This window comes from Bufo bufo, chromosome 2 (genome assembly GCF_905171765.1).
Source record: "Bufo bufo chromosome 2, aBufBuf1.1, whole genome shotgun sequence".
NCBI lineage: Eukaryota > Metazoa > Chordata > Amphibia > Anura > Bufonidae > Bufo > Bufo bufo.
In genome coordinates, this window is record NC_053390.1 from 8,459,150 (window position 1) to 8,484,949 (window position 25,800).

The 25,800-nt window shown below is 43.4% G+C and overlaps 1 protein-coding gene across 1 annotated transcript; it reads right to left on the reverse strand.

Annotated features, from left to right (window-relative positions):
* Window positions 1-1,997: 1,997 nt before the first annotated feature.
* LOC120989726 (zinc finger protein 250-like) lies at window positions 1,998-25,270 on the reverse strand. The gene is made up of 2 exons (XM_040418017.1): window positions 25,084-25,270; window positions 1,998-3,267 (listed from the first exon to the last, which is right to left on the reverse strand). Exons 1-2 carry the CDS (start codon window positions 25,268-25,270, stop codon window positions 2,213-2,215), a joined length of 1,242 nt encoding a protein of 413 aa, XP_040273951.1. The 3' UTR covers window positions 1,998-2,212.
* Window positions 25,271-25,800: the final 530 nt, after the last annotated feature.

Consider the following 25,800-nt stretch of genomic DNA (forward strand, 5'->3'; position numbering starts at 1 on the left):
TACGCATTTGAATTCCAAACTACTTCTCACGCTTTAGGGCCCCAAAAATGCCAGGGCAGTATAAATACCCCACAAGTGACCCCATTTTGGAAAGAAGACACCCCAAGGTATTCCGTGAGGGGCATAGCGAGTTCATAGAAGATTTTTTTTTTTGGGCACAAGTTAGCGGAAATTGTTTTTTTGTTTGTTTTTTTGTTTTTTTCTTACAAAGTCTCATATTCCACTAACTTGTGACAAAAAATTAAATCTTACATGAACTCACCATACCCCTCACGGAATACCTTGGGGTGTCTTCTTTCCAAAATGGGGTCACTTGTGGGGTATTTATACTGCCCTGGCATTTTAGGGGCCCTAAAGCGTGAGAAGTAGTTTGGAATCCAAATGTGTAAAAATGCCCTGTGAAATTCTAAAGGTACTCATTGGAATTTGGGACCCTTTATGCACCTAGGCTGCAAAAAAGATTCACACATGTGGTATCGCAGTACTCAAAAGAAGTAGGGCAATGTGTTTTGGGGTGTATTTTTACATATACCCATACTGTGTGTGAGAAATATCTCTGTAAATGACAGCTTTTTAAAAAAAATTATACAAAGTTGTCAATTTACAGATATATTTCTCTCACCCAGCATGGGTATATGTAAAAATACACCCCAAAAAACATTGCTCTACTTCTTGAGTACGGCGATACCACATGTGTGACACTTTTTTGCAGCCTAGGTGCGTAAAGGGGCCAAAAGTCCAACGAGTACCTTTAGGCTTTACAGGGTTGCTCACAATTTAGCCCCGCCCAAAATGCCAGAACAGTAAACACACCCCACAAATGACCCCATTTCTGAAAGTATACACCCCAAGGTGCATAGTGAGTCCGTGGGAGATTTTTATTTTTTTTGCCAGAAGTTAGCAGAAATGGAAACTTTATTATTATTTTTTTTTCCTCAGAAAGTGTCATTTTCCGCTAACTTGTGAAAAAAAATTAAATCATACATGAACTCACCATGCCCCTCCGCGAATACTTTGGGGTGTCTTCTTTCTAAAATAGGGTCATTTGGGGGTATTTATACTATCCTGGCATTCTAGCACTTCAAGAAACATGACAGGTGCTCAGAAAGTCAGAGATGCTTCAAAATGCGGAAATTCACATTTTTGTACCATAGATTGTAAACGCTATAACTTTTGCGCAAACCAATAAATATACACTTATTGGATTTTTTTTGATCAAAGACATGTAGCACAATAAATTCTGACACAAACGTATAGAAATGTAATTATATTTTAACAATTTTACCAGAAAAAGTTAAAAATACACTTTTTTGGGGAGAATTGCGGTCTTTTTTGATTAATATCAGAAAAACGAAAAATCTCAGCAGCAATCAAATACCACCAAAAGAAAGCTGTATTTGTGAGAAGAAAAGGAGGTAAAATTCATTTGGGTGCCAAGTTGCATGACCGAGCAATAAACCGTTAAAGTTAAGTGCCGATTTGTAAAAAAGGGCCTGGTTACTAGGGGGGTATAAACCTGTGGTCCTTAAGTGGTTAAAAAGTCAGTTTTGTTAGTGGTCAAATACTGATATGTCCATATGTTAAAAACAACAAATATTTATAGGGTTTCTATTATTTTTCTCTGCACTCTCCCGCAGTGTGGGTGGAGGTATGAATACAGTGATAAGAAGCAAGGCTCATGGGGACAATTCATCTTCACTGCTCTGGAAATAAACAAGGCTCTTCTTCTCTTCCTTATATCCACAATACTTTTCCTCCATGGATCCCAGTCACAACTGACCCCACATTATGAACATGAACAGGTCTCTCGTCTGTGTGACTTCTCTGGTGTTTAACAAAACATTCTGCACATAAATGTGGTTTCTCTCCTGTGTGAATTCTCTGATGTTTAACAAGATCTGATTGAGGCCTCTTGCACACAAATGTTTTTTTCCATGTGCGTTCCATTTTTTGCGTTCTGTATACGGTCTGTACTCCGCATGCATTTCGCTTCCGTATTTCTGTTCAAACATAGAACAGTAATATCCTTGTTCATTATGCGGACAATAATAGGACATGTTCTATCAGGGGCCAGCTGTTCCGTTCCACAAAAAACGGAATGCACATGGATGTCATTCGTATTTTTTGCGGATGCATTTTTTGCGACCCGCAAAATACTGAAAAAGCCATATTGTCGTGTGCAAGAATCCTGATTTGTAGAACACTTCTTACATTATGAATATGGCTTCTCTCCTGTGTGACGTCTCTCATGTCTAACAAGATCTGATTTTTTTGTAAAAGATCTGCCACATTCTGAACATGGATATGGCTTCTCTCCTGTGTGACTTCTCTCATGTACAACAAGATCAGTTTTTTGCAAAAAATATTTCCCACATTCTGAACATAAAAATGGCTTCTGTCGTGTGTGACTTCTCTCATGTCTACCAAGACTTGATTTATCTGTAAAGGCCTTCTGACATAGTGAACATGAATATGGCTTCTCTCCTGTGTGACTTCTCTCATGTCTAAGATGATGTGATTTATCTGTAAAGGACTTCTCACATAGTGAGCATGAATACGGCTTCTCCCCTGTGTGAATTCTTTCATGTGTAACAAGGTGTGATTTATGTGTAAAACACTTCTTACATTCTGAACAGAAGTATGGTTTCTCTCCTGTGTGAATTCTGTGATGTGTAACAAGATTAGATTTCTTTATAAAACATTTCCCACATTCTGAACATGAATATGGCTTCTCACCTGTATGACTTTTCTCATGTAAAATAAGACTTGATTTATCTGTAAATGATTTCCCACATAGTGAACATGAATATGGCTTCTCCCCTGTGTGAATTCTCTTGTGTGTAACAAGATGTGATTTAGATGTAAAACACTTTCCACATTCTGAACAGGAGAATGGCTTCTCCCCTGTGTGAATTCTCTTATGTGCAACAAGATTTGATTTCTTCATAAAACATTTCCCACATTCAGAACATGAGTATGGCTTCTCCTCTGTGTGAATTCTTCTCTGTGTAGAAAGACCTGAGGTTTCTGTGAACTCTTTACCACACTGAAATCTTTCACCCTCTTTCTGACCTGCACTTGTGGTAACAATCTGTGCTTTTTCAGGAGAAGGTTCCTCGTGATTAGGAGGACTATATGGCAGACCTGTACTGTGAAGTCCTGGATGTACATGGAGGGTAATGAGATTTTCTTGTGATGAGCACTGTATATCTTCATCTTCTGCTTTGTAATTCAGTGATAACACGACGTTTCCCTCAGAGAGATTTTCTGTTAGGAATTAAAATGCATTTCATGACTTTTTTTTTAACTACAAAGCAGACACATTTATATTTCTAATTTCTTCTGAGCCTGAAGAAAACAGATGCCATTTTTGATGAGTTTTGAGGTACAGTTTTTTTTTAGCCAAAGCCAGAAGTGGATCCAGCAAGAAGGAGAAGCAAAAGCCATTTCTTATGGCACCGATGTCGGCCATTTAACCCCTTTCATGCAGCGGTCCTTAGGGACTGCTGTATGGAGGGGCTAACCATCGGGACGCTGCAGTGGCCCGATGCTTGAAAGGTAAACTGAGGGAGGGAGCGCCCTCCCCCATCGGGCCGCTGCACATTCGGCTTACTATGGTATATCTAAGCCTGATCAGGCCAAGTGTAAATTCAAAATCACAGAATAAAGTGGTCTTAAATGGCAGAAAATGCTCAAGACCCCAAATGCTGTTGCGCATTCATAACCGGGGTAGCAAATCCTGCACATGTGATACGTTGCTAGCAGCAATCCCCAGCAAAATTTAATGTGTATGTGTGATTTCACGCTGGAGGTAAATGGGAGCTGCTGGCTGTGTGTTGTTCTTCATGCCCCTATTAGTAACTACCCACACGGCACAGGTAGGTTAGCTTTAGGTCCCGTGCCACATTGAAATACCTTGACAGGGTGCGCGGGCTCCGGTATGTTCTTGATATAAGAATATATTAGCGAACGTCTCATTTTAATATCAGCATGATGGTTTAAGCCATATATTGTCAATTGCATTTACCATTGCAGTGCAACATTTTCAGTTATTTAGTTTTTTAAGTGTAAATTCACAATAAAGTGTACTGCAGTATATTGTAAGCCATCAGACCCACTGGATCTTCAAGAACTAAGTGGGTCTGGGTCCCAAAAATTTAAAACAAAAAAAGTGAAAATAACTAACTTCTTCCTATATACACACATAATTGGTTAAAATTGTAAAAAATAAAAAACACTAAACATGTATGGTATCGCTGCCTCCATAACGACCTGATCTATAAAAAGATCATATTATTTTTACTGCACGGTGAACACCATAAAAAAACTAAGAAAAACTATGATGGATTTGCCATTTTGACATCGCACTTCCCAAAATATGGTATAAAAAATGATCAAAAAAGTCATATGCACCCAAAATTAGTACTAATCAAACCGTAACCTCTTCCCGCAAAAAATGAGCCCCTACATAAGACAATCGTACAAAAAGTAAAAAAAATATGGCTTTCAGAAAATGAAGACACAAAAACATGATTTTTTTCAAAAATGCTTTTATTGTGTAAAATAAAATTTTAAAAAATGGCCATATTAGGTATTATCATGTCTGTAACGACATGCTCTATAAAAATATCATGTGATCCAACCCATATGGTGAACGCCATAAAAAAATTAAATAACAAATATGTCAAAAAAGCTGTTTTTTTATCACCTTACATCACAAAAAGTGTAATACCAAGTGATCAAAAAGTCATATGTGCCCCAAAATGGTACCAATCAAACCGTCATCTCATCCCACAAAAAATTAGACCCTACCTAAGACAATCGTCCAAAAAACAAAAAAAAATATAGCTTTCATAAAAGGGAGACACAAAAACATGATTTTTTTTCAAAAATGCTTTTATTGTGTAAAATAACATTTAAAATATGGCCATATTAGGTATTGCTGTGTCCGTAACAACCTGCTCTATAAAAATATTATGTGATACAACCCATATGGTGAACGCTGTAAAAAAAATGTAACAAAAAATGTGCAAGAAAAGCCATTTTTTATCACCTTACATCATAAAAAGTGTAATACCAAGCTGTGTGGACGAGTTGTGTTTCTTAGTCTGGTGCACACAGCCATATGAGACTGACCCCAAATGCAAGAGCCCCTCACCCAGAGCGATTAACGGCGGGGATCCACAATTAATTTCTTCTTCCTAGGCCTCAGTTAACCCTTGGAGGACACTGTAATTTTCTATGTTTTCACTCCCCGCCTTCCAAGAGCTATTACTTTTTTATTTTTCAGTTCACATAGCTGTATGAGGGTTTTTAGCGGGACAAGCTGTACTTTCTTACATTGCATATGATGTAGTGGGGAGCTGGAAAAAATTCCAAATGGGGTCAAATTGGAAAAAAAAACCAATTCCACCACAGTTTTATTGGTTTTGTTTGTAGAGTGTTCCCAATCCCTATGAAGTAAAACAGACCTGTTCTCTTAATTCTCCAGGTCAGTACGATTACAGTGATACCACATTTATATAGTTTCATGGATTTGTTTTTACAGTGTTCCCTATTAGATAAAACTGACCTGTTCTCTTCATTCTCTGGGTCAGTACGATTACAGTAATACTACATTTATATAGTTTTATTAGTTTTATTTTTACAGTGTTCCCTATGAGATAAAACTGACCTGTTCTCTTCATTCTCCGGGTCAGTACGATTATGGTGATACCACATTTATACAGTTTAATGGGTTTTGTTTTCACAGCGTTCCCTATGAGATAAAACTGACCTATTCCCTTCATTCTCCGGGTCAGTACGATTACAGTGATACCCCATTTATATAGTTTTATAGGTTTTGTTTTTACTGCGTTCCCTATGAGATAAAACTGTCCTGTTCTCTTCATTCTCCGGGTCAGTACGATTACAGTGATACCCCATTTATATAGTTTTATAGGTTTTGTTTTTACTGCGTTCCCTATGAGATAAAACTGACCTGTTCTCTTCATTCTCTGGTTCACTATGATTACAGTGATACCACATTTATATAGTTTTATTGGTTTTGTTTTTACAGCATTCCCTATAAGATAAAACTGACCTGTTCCCTTCATTCTCCAGGTCAGTACGATTATGGTAATACCATATTTATATAGTTTTATGGGTTTTGTTTATATGGCTTTTCCTTTTATATAAAACTGAGCTGTTCTCTTCATTCTCTGGGTCAGTACGATTACAGTGATACCACATTTATATAGTTTTTTTTACAGAATTTCCTATGAGATAAAACTGACCTGTTCTCTTCATTCTCCGGGTCAATACGATTACAGTGATACCACCTTTATATAGTTTTATAGTTTTTTTTTGTTTTTTTAACGGAATTTCCTATGAGATAAAACTGACCTGTTCTCTTCACTCTCCGGGTCAGTACGATTACAGCGATACCACATTTATATAGTTTTATGGGTTTTGTTTTTACAGCGTTCCCTATGAGATAAAACTGACCTGTTTCCTTCATTCTCGGGGTCAGTACGATTACAGCGATACCACATTTCTATAGTTTTATGGGTTCTATGCAACAGGTTCTAGTCTCCTAGTACCCTACAAAGGTGTACTGCCTGTTTTCTGTATTTAACCCTTTGCTACTTGGCCTCTGGCTTATCTCCATACTCACCGTGAGCTGCCTGCCCTAAGCTCAGACTGTTAGAATTCTGCCTGTCCTGACTTTAGCCTGTCTCTTTGTATGGTTTTACTTGATCCCTGTCAGCAGTCAACCAAAAACTACTCCAGGAGGTAGTGACCTGGCGGTTCTGTGGTAGCGTCCAGATCCATTTATAAGGGTTGAAGGGTGACAGTTCTCTTTGCTGGGAGTTGTAGTTCTCTGCTCTTATGTTCTGGACATGCTGAGAGTTGTAGTTCTCCAGAGCAAAGATGAGCCGTGTTTACAGCTCTACAGCTGGAACCACATATTAGATGTTTTAGGTTTAAAGGAAATATCTTTTTTTATTATTATTATTATTATTGTTGTTTTAACCTCTTCCAAGCCAGCATTTGTGTCAAATGTTTCCTCCTCCTAAGTACCATATTTTTTTCTTCTCTGGTGGACACAGACGTATGAGGCTTGTACATAGGATCACCACCTTTCCCAATAAAAAGTAGTGGCCACGTGTAGATGGATAAAAAGGGGATATGGCTTAAGATGGGGTGTTATTTGACACCTATGTTTTTTATATTTTGAGTTTGGCACCTTTTTTTTTTATTACAAATTAACATTCATTTTAATATAAATGCTGCCCTGGCTTCATGTGTACCCAGTGTAATGACTGAGCTCTTACGGAGAAGCAAATAACCGCAAAGCCTGAATAATTCAACCCCTCTACTAATTCCAGTGCCAACCCTGAGCTGTGTGGCCCAATAGAAGACGACGGTTTATGGGGACAGTCAGTGATAGAAAACCGTCACTATTACTCTGCAGGTTTTACACTAAAGATCCAGCTGTTCAGCGTTGTATGTCCCAGTGGTTGGGAGAACGATGATAAACTTGAATGACAGCGAGAGGAGCAGGGAGGAGAACCTCTGACAGATGATCTGATTTGAAGAAGGGACCATGGTGATCCTTTTAGACTGCAAGTGAAATTGGATATCACATCCCAAGCCTAGGTTGGCAGTGTTTACACAAACAATGCAAAAACCCTACTCCTTCTATCTCCTCATTACCTATTACATTCACACACTTTGCTCTCATGTGTAACTTTGTCAACTCCACCGTCGCTTTATATAACTGCAATGTGACTTTAAAAAAATCTAGTTTTTAATGTTTTATTTACGGAAATTATGTTTTTTTTTTTACACTAAATCTCAGTTTGTCCATGGGGGCACCAACAGCTCTACATATCTTCAAGTACCTCTGTGGACAAATATTAATCCCTTACTCCTGAGTCAGACTCTCAAAACGTTTAAGACTAGCATCTTTAGAAAAAAATGTACAACCCTCAGTAGGCCCTTCCTCGATCAATAACCTGGATCTGGAACTTTCCCAACTTCAACTAAGGTTAAATCCTTCCAAAAAAGAGTAAACTCAAAAGACACATTTACCCCCCCCCAGTCTGATTGTAAAATGTGTCGTAATAGATGACCCTGAATGCTGAATGATCAGACTGAATGAGCTGCTTGGCCAGTGATCATAGATGTATGACATTTACTTCTGTGGAAAAAAAAGATCTGTCAATTTTTCTTTTAATAAATGATTAAAAAGTCAGTTTTGTTAGTGGTCAAATACTGATATGTCCATATGTTAAAAACAACAAATATATAGAGGGCTTCTATTATTTTTCTCTGGATTCTCCCGCAGTGTGGGTGGATGTGTGATACAGTGATAAGAAGCAAGGCTCATGGGGACAATTCATCTTCACTGCTCTGGAAATAAACAAGGCTCTTCTTCTCTTCCTTATATCCAGAATAATTTTCCTCCATGGATCCCAGTCACAACTGTGACAGATCCATCTGTATAGACCTATATTGCTGGTTCGTCTGTTTGCCTTAATTTCGCTGGATTTCCTGCCTGTATGCCCCTGTTCGTGTGTTTCCCCAAATACCGATTGGAACTACTGAACGGACGGCCACCCAGGAGAAGAGTGTGCTGCTAGTTAACCCAAATGGCCTCATTGTTCACAAAGGATGTAAACTAACTTGAACTCCTGGTCTAATGCGTGCCATTGTGGGATGTTAAATGTCTGTGTATTGAAAAGGGTTGTGACATTGTATGTTTAAATGGTGATGTCTGTTCTGTTGTCCCCACATGTGTATTGTGGTTTCCCTCTGTCTTGAGAGATAATGGGATTACTCCTCGGGTGTCTCCAGGGCAGAGAGGATGAGACCATGATGCATTGTGGGGGATGTATTGTCTCTGTAGTGCTGCATGTCTGTCCTGTGTCAGTCTCCATTCTGGTCCCCTAGGGGCGTGTCCACCAGATGGAGACCTGCATAAATACGGGCGGCTAGCCCTCAATAAAATTGATTCCTGTTTGACTTTCAAGACGGAGCTTGGTCTCGTTTGTGGAGGGATTTATTATTGGGACAGCGCTTTCGTATATTGCTAGCTGTGGAAGGAGTTCGACTGAATTGCTGATCGGGAGTTGCCACTTCGTATGCTCCATTCGGGAGTTTGACGATCGGCTGGATTAAAAACTGCATTTCTGGAGAAAGGGGCTTATTCACTAAACGGCGGCTTCATCTACCTGGCGGTGAGTGTCGTAACAATTGGTGGCAAGCAGCGGGATGAATCCCACCGCCCAGAAGGTGAGCTACAAATCCCAGGGTGGAAATGCAGTATGAGGAATTAAGGCGTGCTACCCTTAAAGATATATTGGAACGCAGAGGACGATCAGCGAGTAATCTCAAGAAGAGAGAGATTATTTCTATATTATTGGAGATGGATGCAGCACAGGGAACGGAGAGAGCTAATGTGCCTGGCATACTGGATTTAACACCCGAGGAGGTACAATTTAACCGGGCAGTCCAGATAAGGCTGGCACACTTTGGCCCCAACCCTGCAGCAGATATTGTGATCCAGGTGCAAGCAGCAGTAGCAGCACAACAGGCGCTCCAGGGAAGAGGAGCTGCAGCAGCAGAGGTACCCCATAATAATAATGGAAGGAGAAAGGTACCTTTTGCTGCATTTAGACATTTTGTGGAAACGGAGGGAGAGATTGACGGGTTCCTGGCCGATTTTGAAAGGCAGTGTGCCTTACACCAGGTACCCACAGAGGAATGGGTCACTATCCTCTCTGGGAAATTATCCGGCCGGGCCAGTGAGGCTTTTCGGGCCATCCCAGAGGAGGAACTTACAAGTTACCGGGCAGTAAAAGATACCCTTTTGGCCAGATACGCTGTCACCCCTGAGGCGTACCGGCGGCGATTCCGGGACACTAACAAGCAGGCTGGCGATTCTTATGTGGAGTGGGCATGCAGGGTACACCGCACCGCAGCCCACTGGATGGCAGGGTGTCAAGCGGTAACTGGGGAAGAGGTGCTGCAAGTATTTTTGTTGGAGCACTGCTTTGATCGGTTACCTGCAGGAGTCAGAGAGTGGGTTAGGGACCGCAAACCCGCTACCTTACCTGAAGCTGCTCGTCTGGCCGATGAATACACAGATGCACGGAGGCTAGACCAGACAGCAGCCAAGGTCCCTACCCGAGTGGAGTACAAACCGGCAGCACCTCCAACCACTACTGTGTATCACCCCCCAGCGCAACGCACCCCCACAATACCACCAGCGAACAATTATGTTCAGCCAGCTCGGTTCAACGCCCGGGATTACTCTCAGCCTATCCGGTGCTATGGGTGCAAACAGTTGGGGCACAAGAGACCGGAGTGCCCATTGAACAATACCAACCAAGCGCAGTCGTGGAGAAAACCAGCCGGCGGACATCAGCAGCCACCCCAGTCTTCCGCTCACTGTCTTGAGCAGGAGGAATTTTGGGGTATACTACATGAGGCGGATCCAGTACAAGCAGCCCAGCAGGATAACCGGCAGCAGCACAGGCAAACCGTTAGACTAAATGGCAAAGTGGTCACTGGTGTGAGAGACACCGGAGCCACTATGACCCTGCTCCAAAAGAACCTTGTTTCGGAACACCAACACACTGGAAATACTGTGGCAGTGAGGGTAGCAGGAGGCGCCGTGTTCCGTCTACCTGTTGCCCGGGTTCATTTGGATTGGGGAGTGGGCTCTGGACATGTGAATGTGGGGGTTATGAAAGACTTGCCTGCTGATGTCTTGCTCGGGAATGACCTGGCCCCTTTGGTTTCTGCTTATGCTCCAATGGGACCTGCTGATGTCAACCCAGTGACTACCCGGGCCCAGACCCGTGTTGCTGGAACCAGCCCACCTGCTGCTGAGACCCAGGTAAGACCCGATTCCCCGACTGATACCCTAGGACAGACCTTTGCTAGCTGGGATTCCCCAGAGGAGTTTGGGAGGGAAACTCAGGCAGATCCGACTCTCCAGAAGTATAGAGACAGAGCAGATACTGGAGAGGTAGGAGTAGATGGGGAGCGGTATGAATGGGTGGAGGACAGGTTATATAGGTTCCCTAAACCGTCCCAGAAAAGTGTTGCCCATCCGCCAAATCGACAGCTGGTGGTGCCCGCAAAATACCGGCAGGAGATTCTGCGGATAGGGCATGATGTTCCATTGGCCGGACATCTAGGGTCCCGTCGCACAGCCTATAGGATCATGCAGAACTTCTTTTGGCCAAATTTTAATCAGGCTGTGCGGATATATTGTAGTACGTGTGACACTTGTCAACGGGTAGGAAAGCGGGGGGACCACCCAAGAGCTAGGCTTATGTCTATGCCTATCATTGGGGAGCCCTTTGCCCGCATAGCCGTTGACATTGTGGGTCCACTGGCCAGGGCTAGTCCATCCGGTAAGAAGTATATTCTCACCGTGGTGGACTATGCCACTCGCTATCCAGAGGCAGTAGCGTTGTCTAATATAGAGGCAGAGACAGTTGCTGATGCCCTGGTTAGAATTTTTACTAGGGTCGGGTTCCCTAAGGAGATTCTCTCTGACCAGGGAACCCAATTTACCGCTGTGCTCACCCAGGAACTGTGGAGGGTGTGCGGCATTAAACCGATACTTAGTTCCCTGTACCATCCACAGACTAACGGCCTCTGCGAGCGATTTAACGGCACCCTCAAACAGATGTTGAGGACCTTTTCTGACACTTGCAGAGACTGGGAGCGATTCCTGCCTCATCTGTTGTTTTCTTACAGAGAGGTGCCCCAGGAATCTACTGGGTTCTCCCCCTTTGAGTTGCTCTATGGGAGGAGGGTCCGCGGACCCCTAGATCTCATTAGAGGCCACTGGGAGGGGGAGACAGAGCAGGAAGGGACCCCCATAGTACCGTATGTCCTGGAACTCCGGGACCGCATGGAGAAACTGTCCCTGATGGTAAGAGAGAATCTCCAGGTGGCCCAGGGGAGACAGAAGAGATGGTACGATCGGGGTGCCCGGCAGCGAGTCTTCCAGGTTGGGCAGAAAGTGCTAGTGCTCAAACCTGTGAAGGCGAACAAGATGCAAGCATCTTGGCAGGGCCCGTATAAGGTGGTAGCTCAGGTGTGTGATACTACCTACCTCATAGCCAGCTGTTCAGATGAAAGGATCCAGCGATCCTTTCATGTGAACATGCTAAAGGAGTATCAGGAGAGACTGGAGGATGTCGCTGCAGTATGTGCCCCTGCTGCAGACGATACAGAGAGTTTACCCTTACCCGATTTGTTAGAGAGGGACTCCCAGACTGACCTTACTAGTCTTGTACAGCTAGGGGATAGATTAAGCCCCACAGAGAAGGGACAGGCAAGACAGCTTCTGTGGGAGAAGCAGGCGACGTTCTCCCAAGAGCCTGGCTACACTACCCTAACTGTACATAAGGTAGAGACCCCTGGACAGAACCCCCTGCGACAGCCCCCTTACCGTATTCCTGAAGCAGTCCGAGAAGGAATGCGGAAGGAGATACAGGAGATGACCCAGCTTGGGGTCATCGAACACTCCGATAGTCCTTGGGCTTCGCCTGTAGTCCTGGTGCCTAAGAAAGATGGGACCACGCGGTTCTGTGTAGACTACAGGCGGCTCAACGAGCGGACCACCACTGACGCCTACCCGATGCCCCGGGTAGACGAATTATTAGATCGTATTGCCAGGGGACGCTATCTGACCACCATAGACCTGTGTAAAGGCTATTGGCAGATTCCCCTGGCCGAGGATGCTATCCCCAAGTCGGCCTTCGTCACCCCATTTGGCTTGTACCAATTTAAGGTCATGCCATTTGGGATGAAGAATGCCCCGGCTACCTTTCAGCGTATGGTGGATAGACTTCTCGATGGATTCCAGGAATTTGCGTGTGCATACCTGGATGACATTGCGATCTACAGTGGGTCCTGGGAGGAACACCTAGTACATGTAGGGGTAGTTTTGGACAAAATTCGGGCTGCTGGCCTGACATTGAAGCCAGAGAAGTGCCATCTAGGCATGGCTGAAGTGCAATACCTGGGTCACAGAGTGGGGTGTGGGAGCCAGAGACCGGAGCCGGCTAAGATAGAGGCAGTAGCTAACTGGCCCACACCTGTCACTAAGACCCAGGTGTTAGCCTTCCTAGGGACAGCAGGGTATTACAGACGCTTTGTCCCAGACTACAGCACTATTGCTAAGCCCCTGACTGACCTGACTAAGAAAAATCTCCCTAAGCAGGTCCTGTGGTCTCCGGCTTGTGAAGCTGCGTTTCAAGCACTCAAACAGGCTCTTGTAAATGCCCCTGTCCTGGCTGCCCCAGTCCCTAACAAACGTTTTCTCGTCCATACAGATGCTTCCATGTATGGACTGGGGGCTGTGCTGAGCCAGGTCGGGGAAGATGGAGGAGAGCACCCTGTCGCATATCTCAGTAGAAAGCTGTTACCCCGAGAAGTGAGTTATGCGGCAGTGGAGAAGGAATGCTTGGCCCTGGTCTGGGCATTGAAAAAGTTAAGCCCTTATTTGTATGGACAGGAATTTTCCCTTGTGACGGACCACAATCCCCTTGTCTGGCTTAACCGGGTCTCAGGAGACAATGGTAGACTGCTGCGGTGGAGTTTAGCTTTACAACCGTATAACTTCACCATCAGCTACCGACCCGGTAAGCAGAATGGGAATGCAGATGGATTGTCCCGGCAAACCGACGTTCTTGCTACCTCCTAGTCCGGTCATCCCCAAGTTGACCCGCTAAAGGGTCAAGCCGGGTCTGCCGGAGTGTCCCACAAGGGGGGAGCCGTGTGACAGATCCATCTGTATAGACCTATATTGCTGGTTCGTCTGTTTGCCTTAATTTCGCTGGATTTCCTGCCTGTATGCCCCTGTTCGTGTGTTTCCCCAAATACCGATTGGAACTACTGAACGGACGGCCACCCAGGAGAAGAGTGTGCTGCTAGTTAACCCAAATGGCCTCATTGTTCACAAAGGATGTAAACTAACTTGAACTCCTGGTCTAATGCGTGCCATTGTGGGATGTTAAATGTCTGTGTATTGAAAAGGGTTGTGACATTGTATGTTTAAATGGTGATGTCTGTTCTGTTGTCCCCACATGTGTATTGTGGTTTCCCTCTGTCTTGAGAGATAATGGGATTACTCCTCGGGTCTCAGGGCAGAGAGGAGGAGACCATGATGCATTGTGGGGGATGTATTGTCTCTGTAGTGCTGCATGTCTGCCCTGTGTCAGTCTCCATTCTGGTCCCCTAGGGGCGTGTCCACCAGATGGAGACCTGCATAAATACGGGCGGCTAGCCCTCAATAAAATTGATTCCTGTTTGACTTTCAAGACGGAGCTTGGTCTCGTTTGTGGAGGGATTTATTATTGGGACAGCGCTTTCGTATATTGCTAGCTGTGGAAGGAGTTCGACTGAATTGCTGATCGGGAGTTGCCACTTCGTATGCTCCATTCGGGAGTTTGACGATCGGCTGGATTAAAAACTGCATTTCTGGAGAAAGGGGCTTATTCACTAAACGGCGGCTTCATCTACCTGGCGGTGAGTGTCGTAACAACAACTGACCTCAGACAATTATAATTTAGAAATTTGACAGATTCAGGCTACTTTTCTGATGATTCTTAAGTTTGACTTTAGTGATAAAACATTTCACACATTGTGAACATGAACAGGTCTCTCTTCTGTGTGACTTCTCTGGTGTTTAACAAAATATGATTGATCAATACATTTCCCACATTCTGCACATAAATGTGGTTTCTCTCCTGTGTGAATTCTCTGATGCTTAACAACATCTGATTGATTTGTAGAACACTTCTTACATTACGAATATGGCTTCTCACCTGTGTGTCTTCTCTCATGTCTAACAAGATCAAATTTTTTTGTAAAACATCTCCCACATTCTGAACAAGAATATGGCTTCTCTCCTGTGTGACTTCTCCCATGTACAACAAGATCAGTTTTTTGCAAAAAAGATTTCCCACATTCTGAACATGAAAATGGCTTCTGTCCTGTGTGGCTTCTCTCATGTCTACCAAGAGTTGATTTATCTATAAAGGCCTTCTGACATAATAAACATGAATATGGCTTCTCTCCTGTGTGACTTCTCTCATGTCTAAGAAGATGCGATTTATCTGTAAAGGACTTCTCACATAATGAGCATGAATACGGCTTCTCCCCTGTGTGATTTCTCTCATGTGTAAGAAGGTGTGATTTATGTGTAAAACACTTCTCACATTCTGAACAGGAGTATGGTTTCTCTCCTGTGTGAATTCTCTGATGTGTAACAAGATTTGATTTCTTTATAAAACATTTCCCACATAGTGAACATGAATATGGCTTCTCCCCTGTGTGAATTCTCTTGTGTGTAACAAGATGTGATTTACATGTAAAACACTTTACACATTCTGAACAGGAGTATGGCTTCTCCCCTGTGTGAATTCTCTCATGTGCAACAAGATTTGATTTCTTTATAAAATATTTCCCACATTCTGAACATGAATGTGGCTTCTCCCCTGTGTGACTTTTCTTATTTGTAACAAGACTTGAGTTTTCTATAAACCCGTTCCCACATTCAGAACAGGAGTATGGCTTCTCCTCTGTGTGAATTCTTCTCTGTGTAGAAAGACCTGAGGTTTCTGTGAACTCTTTACCACACTGAAATATTTCAACCCCTTTCTGACCTGCACTTGTGGTAACAATCTGTGCTTGGCCAGGAGAAGGTTCCTCATGATTAGGAGGACTATATGGCAGATTTGTACTGTAAAGTCCTGGATGTACATGGAGGGTAATGATATTTTCTTGTGATGAGCACTGTATATCTTCATCTTCTGCTTTGTAATTCAGTGATAACATGACGTTTCCCTCAGAGAGATTTTCTGTTAGGAATTAAAATGCATTTTATGACTTTTTTTTAAACTACAAAGCAGACAAATTTATATTTCTAATTTCTTCTGAGGCTGAAAAAAACACATGCCGTTTTTGATGAGCTTTGAGGTTTTTGAGCCAAAGCCAGAAGTGGATCCAGCAAGAAGGAGAAGCAAAAGCCATTTCGGATGAATCCACACTTGGCTTTGGCAAAGAAAAAAACTGCCCAAAAACTACGTCTGGTTCTATCCTTAAAAAGTTTTGTCTTTGATGAAGTGTTTATTCACATGGCCGTGTCTGTTTTGCAGACAGCAAACTGTGGATGTGAAAAACATGGACACGATCTGTGTGCACCCAGAAATTTGGTGTCGAGCATTCACAAAGTTTGATGCATTCCGTGCTTGTGCATAACTTTACAAATGTTTTGTCTTTTAGATCACCTTTGACCACTTTTCAAAAAAGTAGGTGGTATAGGGAGTTCTCTGGCCTGGCAGATTTATTATAAACTAAACCACTGGCATAGGTGATACTGAAATCTGCACCAGCTCTTGCTGCCATAGGTTTTCATTTTGGGGCACGGATCTCCACAGATGTGCCACAATTATTAAGGGAGTGTGCCTCTTAATAATCCTGGTGCATCTGATGCCATCTGGGGATAGATTAAGACTGGCATGTAAAACACCAGTCTTAAAGGGAATCAATCACCATTATCTTGGACTATTATCTGCAGTAGTACATGACTAGTTATGTCCATAAGGAGTCCACAGACTGTAACATGATGGGGAGGACTCCTATGCGTGTGTGGACAGCAGTTCCGACATGTATTTCAATACAGCTTTGAGTGCCAACAGTGGGGAGGGTGGCAGTAGGGAAATTCAAAAAACAGTCATCTGCAGTACTACTCAGATCATGGTGACATATCTCTTTTAATAGCTTCATGCATTCCTCATGCAATAACAATTCTGGGGCATCTATTCTTATGGCTCTAAGTTGTGCCGGTCCTTTATTATTTGCACTATAAGTTATGAATTCATTGCTATTAGCCTGCAGTAAAGGTACAGAGGGGTGGTAACCAGTTGGGGGGGGGGGGGGGTGTACCTGCACAGTCTCACAATCAGTGCTGCCATTTTCAGACTGTGCAGGGACACACCCACAACTGGTTACCTCCCCTCTGTACCCTTACTGAAGGCGAATAGCAATTCATTCATAACTTATAGTGCAAATAATAAAGGAATGGCACAACATACATAAGAATAGAGGCTCCAGAATTGTTATTGCATGAGGAATGCATGAAGCTATCAAAACAGACATGTCAGGAGCGGTGACAGCTTCCCTTTAATAAATACCCCTTCTCCTCTTCCCCCTCCTCCCGGCCGTTGCGGGTGCGGCGGACCCAGTGCTGAGTCTGGAGACACATGAATAGAATATTTACGTGCAATATACGGGGGATGGCCGAGAAAGCGAAATGGGAGGTTTGACGCAGTGACGAGACATCTTCCTGCGATTATAGGTTTCCTTGAAACGCATCGTACATATGATAATATCAGTATTGCAAAAAGGAAATGGGCTAAATATGACTACCATGCTTGCTGCTCGGCCTACTCCCGGGGTGTTAGTGTTTATGTCCATAGGAGTGTGGACTATATCCCAATTACTCACAGAATTGTAAGTAGATTTGTCTTTTTGCATTGTCAGTTAAACGGTATTGTTTGCATACTGGCATTTGTGTATATTCCTCCACCATTTTCTATGTGTGTCATGTCACTCCTGGCGGACTTTATTGGCTCCAGAGCAAGGTGCCCGGTATTGGTAACCGGGGACTTTAATGATGTAATGAACCTAGAGGAAGATAGATTTTCCAGGGATCATGTATATAAAGTAAATAAAGATAAACTAACACCGCTAAGAAGGGTTTGCCGGGAAATGGCATTGACAGACATTTGGCGATATTCGTATGGAGAAAAAAAGAGTATATTCCTGTTTTAGCCGGGTGAATACAGTAATGTCTAGAATTGACCTAGCTTTAGCTAACCTTGATTTTTTTAGATCTGGTAACAAAAATGAAGTATGAAATACATACGATCTCTGATCATTCTCCAATGGTGGTAATTGGTAACGATTAAAATGGGGTATAATAAGAGGAAAACGAGAAGTTTTAGATTAAATCCCCATTGGATTAATTTGGTTAAGGAGCAGGAAAATATAACAAATGAGATCCGGGAATTTTGGCTACTGAATGCTCCGTCGGCACCTATGCAGTTTGTATGGGATTCCTTCAAAGCGTTTTTGCGCGGAGTTTATGTGGCCAAAATTAACTGGAAAAAAAAAGAATATGTGGCAAAAGAACTAGCCTTAAAAAAAGGGTCCAGTCCTTACAGGGAGAGATAGTGAAAAATACGAACTCTGCTGTACAATTACAGTTTGAAGAAGCTTAGACTGGAGTATAAAAATTATCTAATAGAAAAAGCACAACATGTTTTTTTTTTTACAGGAGCCAAATACTTCCCTCAGGCAGGGAAACCTAGAAATCTTTTATCATTTTTGACCTAAAACTAAAAAAATACCAACAGAATAAAAAAGATCAGACTGGAGAATGGGGTGGTTACCACGCATCCAGAGGAGATTGAGCGGGAGTTCATTAAATATTACAAAACCTTATATATAAATAACAATAGGCAGCAGGATGGAGACATTGTAAAGTTCCTGGAGAACATTAACCTCCCTAAATTAACAGAAGAGGAAAGTAAAATACTAAACCGACCTATAGATTTAAACGAAATATCTGCGTCTTTAAAGACGATCCGGGGAAATTCTTCTCCAGGGACTGACGGTCTCCCGTTTTAAATTTATCGCCAGTATGGAGATACAATCCTGCCAATGTTACTACAGGTCCTAAATAAAGCCTTCTCAGACTTGTGAACTCCCTTCATCTTTATCTGAAGCTGTGATCACATTTATTTTAAAAAAGGGTAAGGATGAAAGAGAGATAGGGGCACACCGACCAATCTCTCTGTTAAACACAGACTATAAAATCTGCGCAAAAATATTCGCTAATAGATTAAAGGGAGTTATTGACAGGCTAATTCATCCAGATCAGACTGGGTTTATACCCAAGAGATTGGTACAATCCAGCATACGTAGAGCTTTTTTTGAATATGCAAGTGGAGGAGGGGGGAGGTCTCCGCTCCATCCTGTCATTAGACGCTGAGAAGGCGTTTGACAGGGTGGAGTGAGAATATCTCTGGAAAGTAATGCAAAGGATGAACCTGGGCCAATACTTTATTAAGTGGGTCCAGATTCTATATAATCACCCCAAAGCTAGAATAAATATTAATGGAGTATGGTCTGAGCAAATAGAGTTGTTTAGAGGAACAAGACAGGGATGCCCCCTTTCCCCTCTACTGTTTGCTCTATTTATAGAACCGCTGGCAGCCAAAGTCAGATCAGATGAAACGATTAAAGGTTTTGGTATGAACGGGACCTCCGATAAAAATAAGTATGTATGCAGACGATATATCAATTTTTTTAGAGAACCCAACATCTCAGCTGTCTCATCTTATGGAACTAATAAATAAGTTTAGTGACATCTCGGGTTATAAAATCAACTGGGCCAAATCAGTATTGTTACCGCGTGATCAGGCATCCCTGCCGAATTCTGTAGAAATTAGGGTATTAAAAACTATGGAATCCTTTGAAAATTTGGGTGTAAAGCTGAGTGCAAGTATCCTAGAATTCATGAAATTAAATGTCTTTCCCTTCATGATTAAATGTAAAAATAAAATAAGTGTTTGGCAGAAGTTATCGATAGGACAAGCGGATAGAATTGCACTAATAAAAATGGTGTTATTTCCCCAGATTTTGTACATCTTAGCAGCTTGTCCAGTTTGGATAGAGGACTATTTCTTCAACCACCTGGAACTGCTGCTGAATGACTTAATCTAGGGAAGAAAAAGGGTAAAACTAAAACAAAAATATCTCTGGTTAGCGGAAGAAAATGGAGGGTTATCGGTTCCCTTATTCCAGGGATACTATTTGGCCTCTAAAGTCCAGTGGTTAAAATCTGGGGGAAATAATTTAAAAGAATATCTAGAAAGGGGCTTTAACGGCCCAAAATATAATATATTTAGCATATTAGAGACAGGATTTATTAAAAACAAAGAGAGAAAGTGCCCAATATGTCGAATGGCTGACTTGGCCTGGGGGAAAATTAAAGAAATACTAGGAATTGTGAACACTTCACATTTTTCGCCTCTATGGTGTAATAATAATATGAGAAAATTTCAATTAATTTCAGAATATAAGTATTGGGAAAAGTATGGTATTATTTATGTATAACAGTTAGTTAAGAATAGGGAAATAAGAGCACTAAAAGAGTTATGTCCGGGAATAAACGTAGACTCAATGAGTTGGTTTCGGTATTATCAATTAAAACACGCTTTTGAAGCTACACAAAATAGGGAATATTTTACTACAATAAAACATGAGTTTATAGATTTTTGTCACCAACGCACGACAAGTAGGGTCACACTCACTATCTCTCAAGTGTATAGGATAATAAGGAAGTGGTTGGGTAAAATTGTAAAGTTTAATAGTGAGGAAAAATGGGTAAAAGATATAGGATCAAACACATTAGAATGGGGGAATATATATAAAAACATAAAAAGGGCAACGATTTCTAGTAATTTTAGGATAATTTACTTTAATATTATCCATAGAATATATAGGACTCCATTATTGCTTAGTAAGATTTACAAAGAACGAAAATCAAACTGTTGGAAATGTAGAGAAGAGGCTGACGACTATATGCATCTGATATGGAGCTGTGTAAAAATGCAATCCTTTTGGAGAGAGGTTTTTGCAGAGTCCCTAGTAGCCCTCCCACTGAAACCGGAAGTGGCTGTTTTGGGTAGTATCCCACCATTAATCAGGGATAAAAAGAAAAAAAAGGTCTGGACAAGAGGTCTTATGGCAGCAAGAGTCATTATCGCAAGAGAGTGGGGCTCCAAAAGAGCACCCAATATTACCGAGTGGAAAAACCTATTGGTTAAGATTGAGAGGTTTGAGGAGTATGTAATGGGTGGTGCCGTCGCCTGGCCGGGGGGGGGAGAGAGATAAAATAAATGAAAGCATACCCTTATGCTGTTTATGATGCCCACCGAGACAACCATCATGGGGGGGGGGGGGGGGGTGGGTGGTTTAACTAAGTTGGGAGGTAAGCTAAGTTGAATAGACAATGAGAGGTCTGAGTACAAGTAATATGGAGTTGAGAGGGGAGTTTGGTAACCCCCCACAATAGAACAGATCACTCACTATTCTTGTACTGTTTTTTATTTAAAGTAATTTATAACTCATTATAATGACTATTTTTGTAGAATGTTTATTGATGAACTCAGATTTTGTATTGTCAAATTGCATTTCTGATCTTCTCTTATGTAAAAAAAAAGAATTAAAAAAAAAAAAAAAATACCCCTTCTCCTCAATGGACATGACACAGAAGCCTACTAATAATCTGAAGACTGGAAAACCAAAGATCTTTAAAGGATATGGACACCTTTGTAAAAAAAATAATAATAATACATTTATACACTAATTCATTTATTTTGTGGAGAAAATAATTTCTCCAATTGGTTGTGTTTATTTTATTTTACATTTTTCGGCTGCTCTCAGATGACGGATATTCTGTAACTACTCCTTGCTCCACACAGGAGCGCGCACTGTCTCTCTCTCCTTCCTCCCCCCCTTCAGGATGGCCCAGTGGTGCAGAGTGTCAGCTGTAACATACAGCTGACACTCTGCTTGAGACAGCTGTTTAACCCTTTCCATGCCGGGGTCCCCTTAGGGACCGCTGTCTGGAAGGGGCTGACCATCAGGCAGCAGCCCAATGTTTGAATGGTTAATGCCCCCCCTCCTTCATAGATGGCCAAGTGGTGGCCTCCCCTCCCCAGTTCAGCATGGCAGAGCGCACACAACACCCCCCGTTTAAGATGTCAGAGTCCTCCCCCCCTTCCGAGATGAAGAGCGAGCAGCACAACCCCCCCATCCCCACCCTTTCAGGATGGCAGAGTGGCAGCAGGGCAGAGTGTTAGCTGTAAAGTACAGTTGACACTCTGCTTGAAACAGCCCACATCGGTGCTGGCACCGATGTCGGCCGTGTAACCCCTGGCATGCAACGGTCCTTAGGGACTGCTGTATGGAGGGGCTAACCATCAGGAAGCTGCGGCGGCCTGAAGGGTAAACTGAGGGAGGGAGCTCCCTCCCCCATCGGGCCACTGCACTGCTGTGGCAGCATCCCGATGGTTACCATGGCAACCGGACACCATCACAGGCATCCGGCTTGCTATGGTATATCTAAGCCTGATCAGTCCAAGTGTAAATTCAAAATCACAGAATAAAGTGGTCTTAAATGGCAGAAAATGCTCAAGACCCCCAAATGCTTTTAGAACCAGCGGAGAAAATCCTGCACATGTGATACGTTGCTAGCAGCAATCCCCAGCAAAATTGAATGTATATGTGTGATTTCACGCTGGAGGTAACTGGGAGCTGCTGGCTGTGTGTCGTACTTTATGCCCCTATCAGTAACTACCCACACGGCACAGGTAGGTTAGCATTAGGTCCCGTGCCACATTGAGATACCTTGACAGGGTGCGCGGGCTCCGGTATGTTCTTGATATAAGAATATATTGGCGAACGTCTCATTTTAATATCAGCATGATGGTTTAAGCCATATATTGTCAATTGCATTTACCGAATAAAATATATAGCGCCACAAACAGATACTTGCAATATGGCTAGAATGTATGGAACAGTCTTACCATTCAGACGCCCCCTGATAGGGATCAGCCTAGCGTGGTGGAAATAATACCGCGTCTGGGCCGAGGGTTAGATGTAGTCGTAGGTAAGTTCAGGTTGTAGACTGGTGCAGGGAACCGTTGTCCCTAAAAAGCCCTAATGGGGGAGGGGGCAGCGCTGTATTTCACCTGCCTATCTACACAGAGTTCCTACCCCGCAAGGGGCGGCCCTGTCCGGATACCTTACCCTAGATAAGGCGGGTATCCCTAATGTTGCCCTATAGGATGGTTCCCAACGTGTCATGTTTCAGGTGATAAATCATCAGGGGAAGAGATCCAAAAAATGTGCAAATATAATCCTGCAAGGAAAAATGTATTCAACATGAGGATCTAGAAGAATGAAAGGGTCCACATATATTAGGGAGAAAAAGAAATGAGGACATACCTTAGATCAGTGGATCAATAGGATTGGAATAATGGGACATTGATGGTCCTGAGGAGAGGGGGACCCCAAAAGTTCATCAAAGAGGGGCGCCTCTGGGGCAGCTGAACTGATATTGTCAGCTGCACACCGTTTGCCATGAGGACGCTGTATTTAAGCAGCAAAGCACGCGCCCTGTGTCTAACACCCGCCCCTGAGGGTGGAATAGTCCGGTCACATGATCGGAACATCACGCCCCCCTCAGCCGAGGCGGCCGGCCTGTGGACCGCACCGCATCAGGCCGTGGAGTGCAGCGCAACGTCCGGTCACGTGGGGCGGCTGGGAGACGGGCTAGATGCAGCGCCTGTTGCTGGGCAACTGACCGACGCCAGGAGTGCTCATGCGTCCGAGTCAGCTGCTGGAAAGCAAGCATAATAGCCTGCGTTCCTATAAATATACGAATAGCATTTAGTGCAGATTGACAGTATAAAGAGACATGAATGCTCCTATGATTGCAAGCCAAAAAGGCAGAAAGTATATGAATGTGAGCATTTAATGACATTAGACAGGGGAGGAGAAGGGAAGGGAAGGCGAGGCAGGGGGGGGGGGGGGGGGGGATGGGGACGTGGGGGAGGATTATGAAGGTAGCTTTTAATATATGATTGGGGTGCAGTGTTAACCCTTAGTGAGCCCCCTATTGAATCGGGGTGCATGATGTATGCAAAATAGGGACAGCTGGAACTATCAGTGGGAGGATGCACACACTGGGACAGCTGGGACTAAGGGTCCCTTTACAAAAAACAACCAAAGTTTAGCTGTTCGTTAAGTCCTGAGGGAGCCATGGTCTTAAGATCATATATCCATCTGGCTTCCCTCTGTAGGATTAGTCTGTCCCAGTCTCCCCCTCTTGTTGGTGGATTCACTTTATCAATGGCCATGAATGAAAGACGGCCATGGCCATTGTGGGCATTATGGACGTGTTTGGCCACTGGGGTATCCTTGGCTTTGGCCACATCACTGAGGTGTTCACCTACTCGCCTACGGAATTCACGGATTGTCTTGCCAATGTATTCTTTGCCACACTGGCAGACAATCCGATAAATAACCCCCCGGGTCTTGCAGTTCATGAAGTCGCGAATGGTAAATTCCTTGCCCGTAACATTACTCCTGAAAGATTTGCCAGTTGCAATGTGCGGACAGGCGATGCAACCACTACATCGATAACAGCCATGGATGGGGTTCTTAAGCCAAGCACAACCCGAAGATGGTTGTGGGGTGTATTGGCTATTAACCAGCCGATCCTTGAGGCTCCTTCCGCGTCTATAGGATATGCTCGGAGTTTCCCCGAGCACCTCCCTCAGATCCGGGTCCATCAAGAGGATGTGCCAGTGTTGGTTGATTATCTCCCTGATGGATTGGGCTTGACCATCATATGAGGTTATTAGGCGGGTTAGTTTTTTGGGAAAGTGAACACCCGCTTGCTTTAAAACGCGGGATCCCTAAGGGACAATACTTGCGCCTACGACGGAATTGTACAAATAAGAGAGACTTCCTGTACCAAGCGGCTGATCTTCGCCAAAGATTTTTGTCCAGAGGCTACCCTGATCGGGTACTCAAAGCAGCATTTAGATCAGCCCTGAGTGCAGACCGTCTCAGTCTACTCACTCCCAAACAGAAACCAGTACAATCCAAAAAACTAACCCGCCTAATAACCTCATATGATGGTCAAGCCCAATCCATCAGGGAGATAATCAACCAACACTGGCACATCCTCTTGATGGACCCGGATCTGAGGGAGGTGCTCGGGGAAACTCCGAGCATATCCTATAGACGCGGAAGGAGCCTCAAGGATCGGCTGGTTAATAGCCAATACACCCCACAACCATCTTCGGGTTGTGCTTGGCTTAAGAACCCCATCCATGGCTGTTATCGATGTAGTGGTTGCATCGCCTGTCCGCACATTGCAACTGGCAAATCTTTCAGGAGTAATGTTACGGGCAAGGAATTTACCATTCGCGACTTCATGAACTGCAAGACCCGGGGGGTTATTTATCGGATTGTCTGCCAGTGTGGCAAAGAATACATTGGCAAGACAATCCGTGAATTCCGTAGGCGAGTAGGTGAACACCTCAGTGATGTGGCCAAAGCCAAGGATACCCCAGTGGCCAAACACGTCCATAATGCCCACAATGGCCATGGCCGTCTTTCATTCATGGCCATTGATAAAGTGAATCCACCAACAAGAGGGGGAGACTGGGACAGACTAATCCTACAGAGGGAAGCCAGATGGATATATGATCTTAAGACCATGGCTCCCTCAGGACTTAACGAACAGCTAAACTTTGGTTGTTTTTTGTAAAGGGACCCTTAGTCCCAGCTGTCCCAGTGTGTGCATCCTCCCACTGATAGTTCCAGCTGTCCCTATTTTGCATACATCATGCACCCCGATTCAATAGGGGGCTCACTAAGGGTTAACACTGCACCCCAATCATATATTGAAAGCTACCTTCATAATCCTCCCCCACGTCCCCATCCCCCCCCCCCTCCCCCTGCCTCGCCTTCCCTTCCCTTCTCCTCCCCTGTCTAATGTCATTAAATGCTCACATTCATATACTTTCTGCCTTTTTGGCTTGCAATCATAGGAGCATTCATGTCTCTTTATACTGTCAATCTGCACTAAATGCTATTCGTATATTTATAGGAACGCAGGCTATTATGCTTGCTTTC

What these genes read in the sequence shown, in the direction of transcription:
- LOC120989726 (XM_040418017.1), bottom strand. Translation starts at nt 25,270, where the DNA reads ATGGCCATTGTGGGCATTATGGACGTGTTTGGCCACTGGGGTATCCTT. An exon ending in AGTTCATGAAGTCGCGAATG is followed by an intron (nt 3,268 to 25,083) that starts GTAAATTCCTTG and finishes AATTCCTAACAG; the next exon opens with AAAATCTCTCTGAGGGAAAC.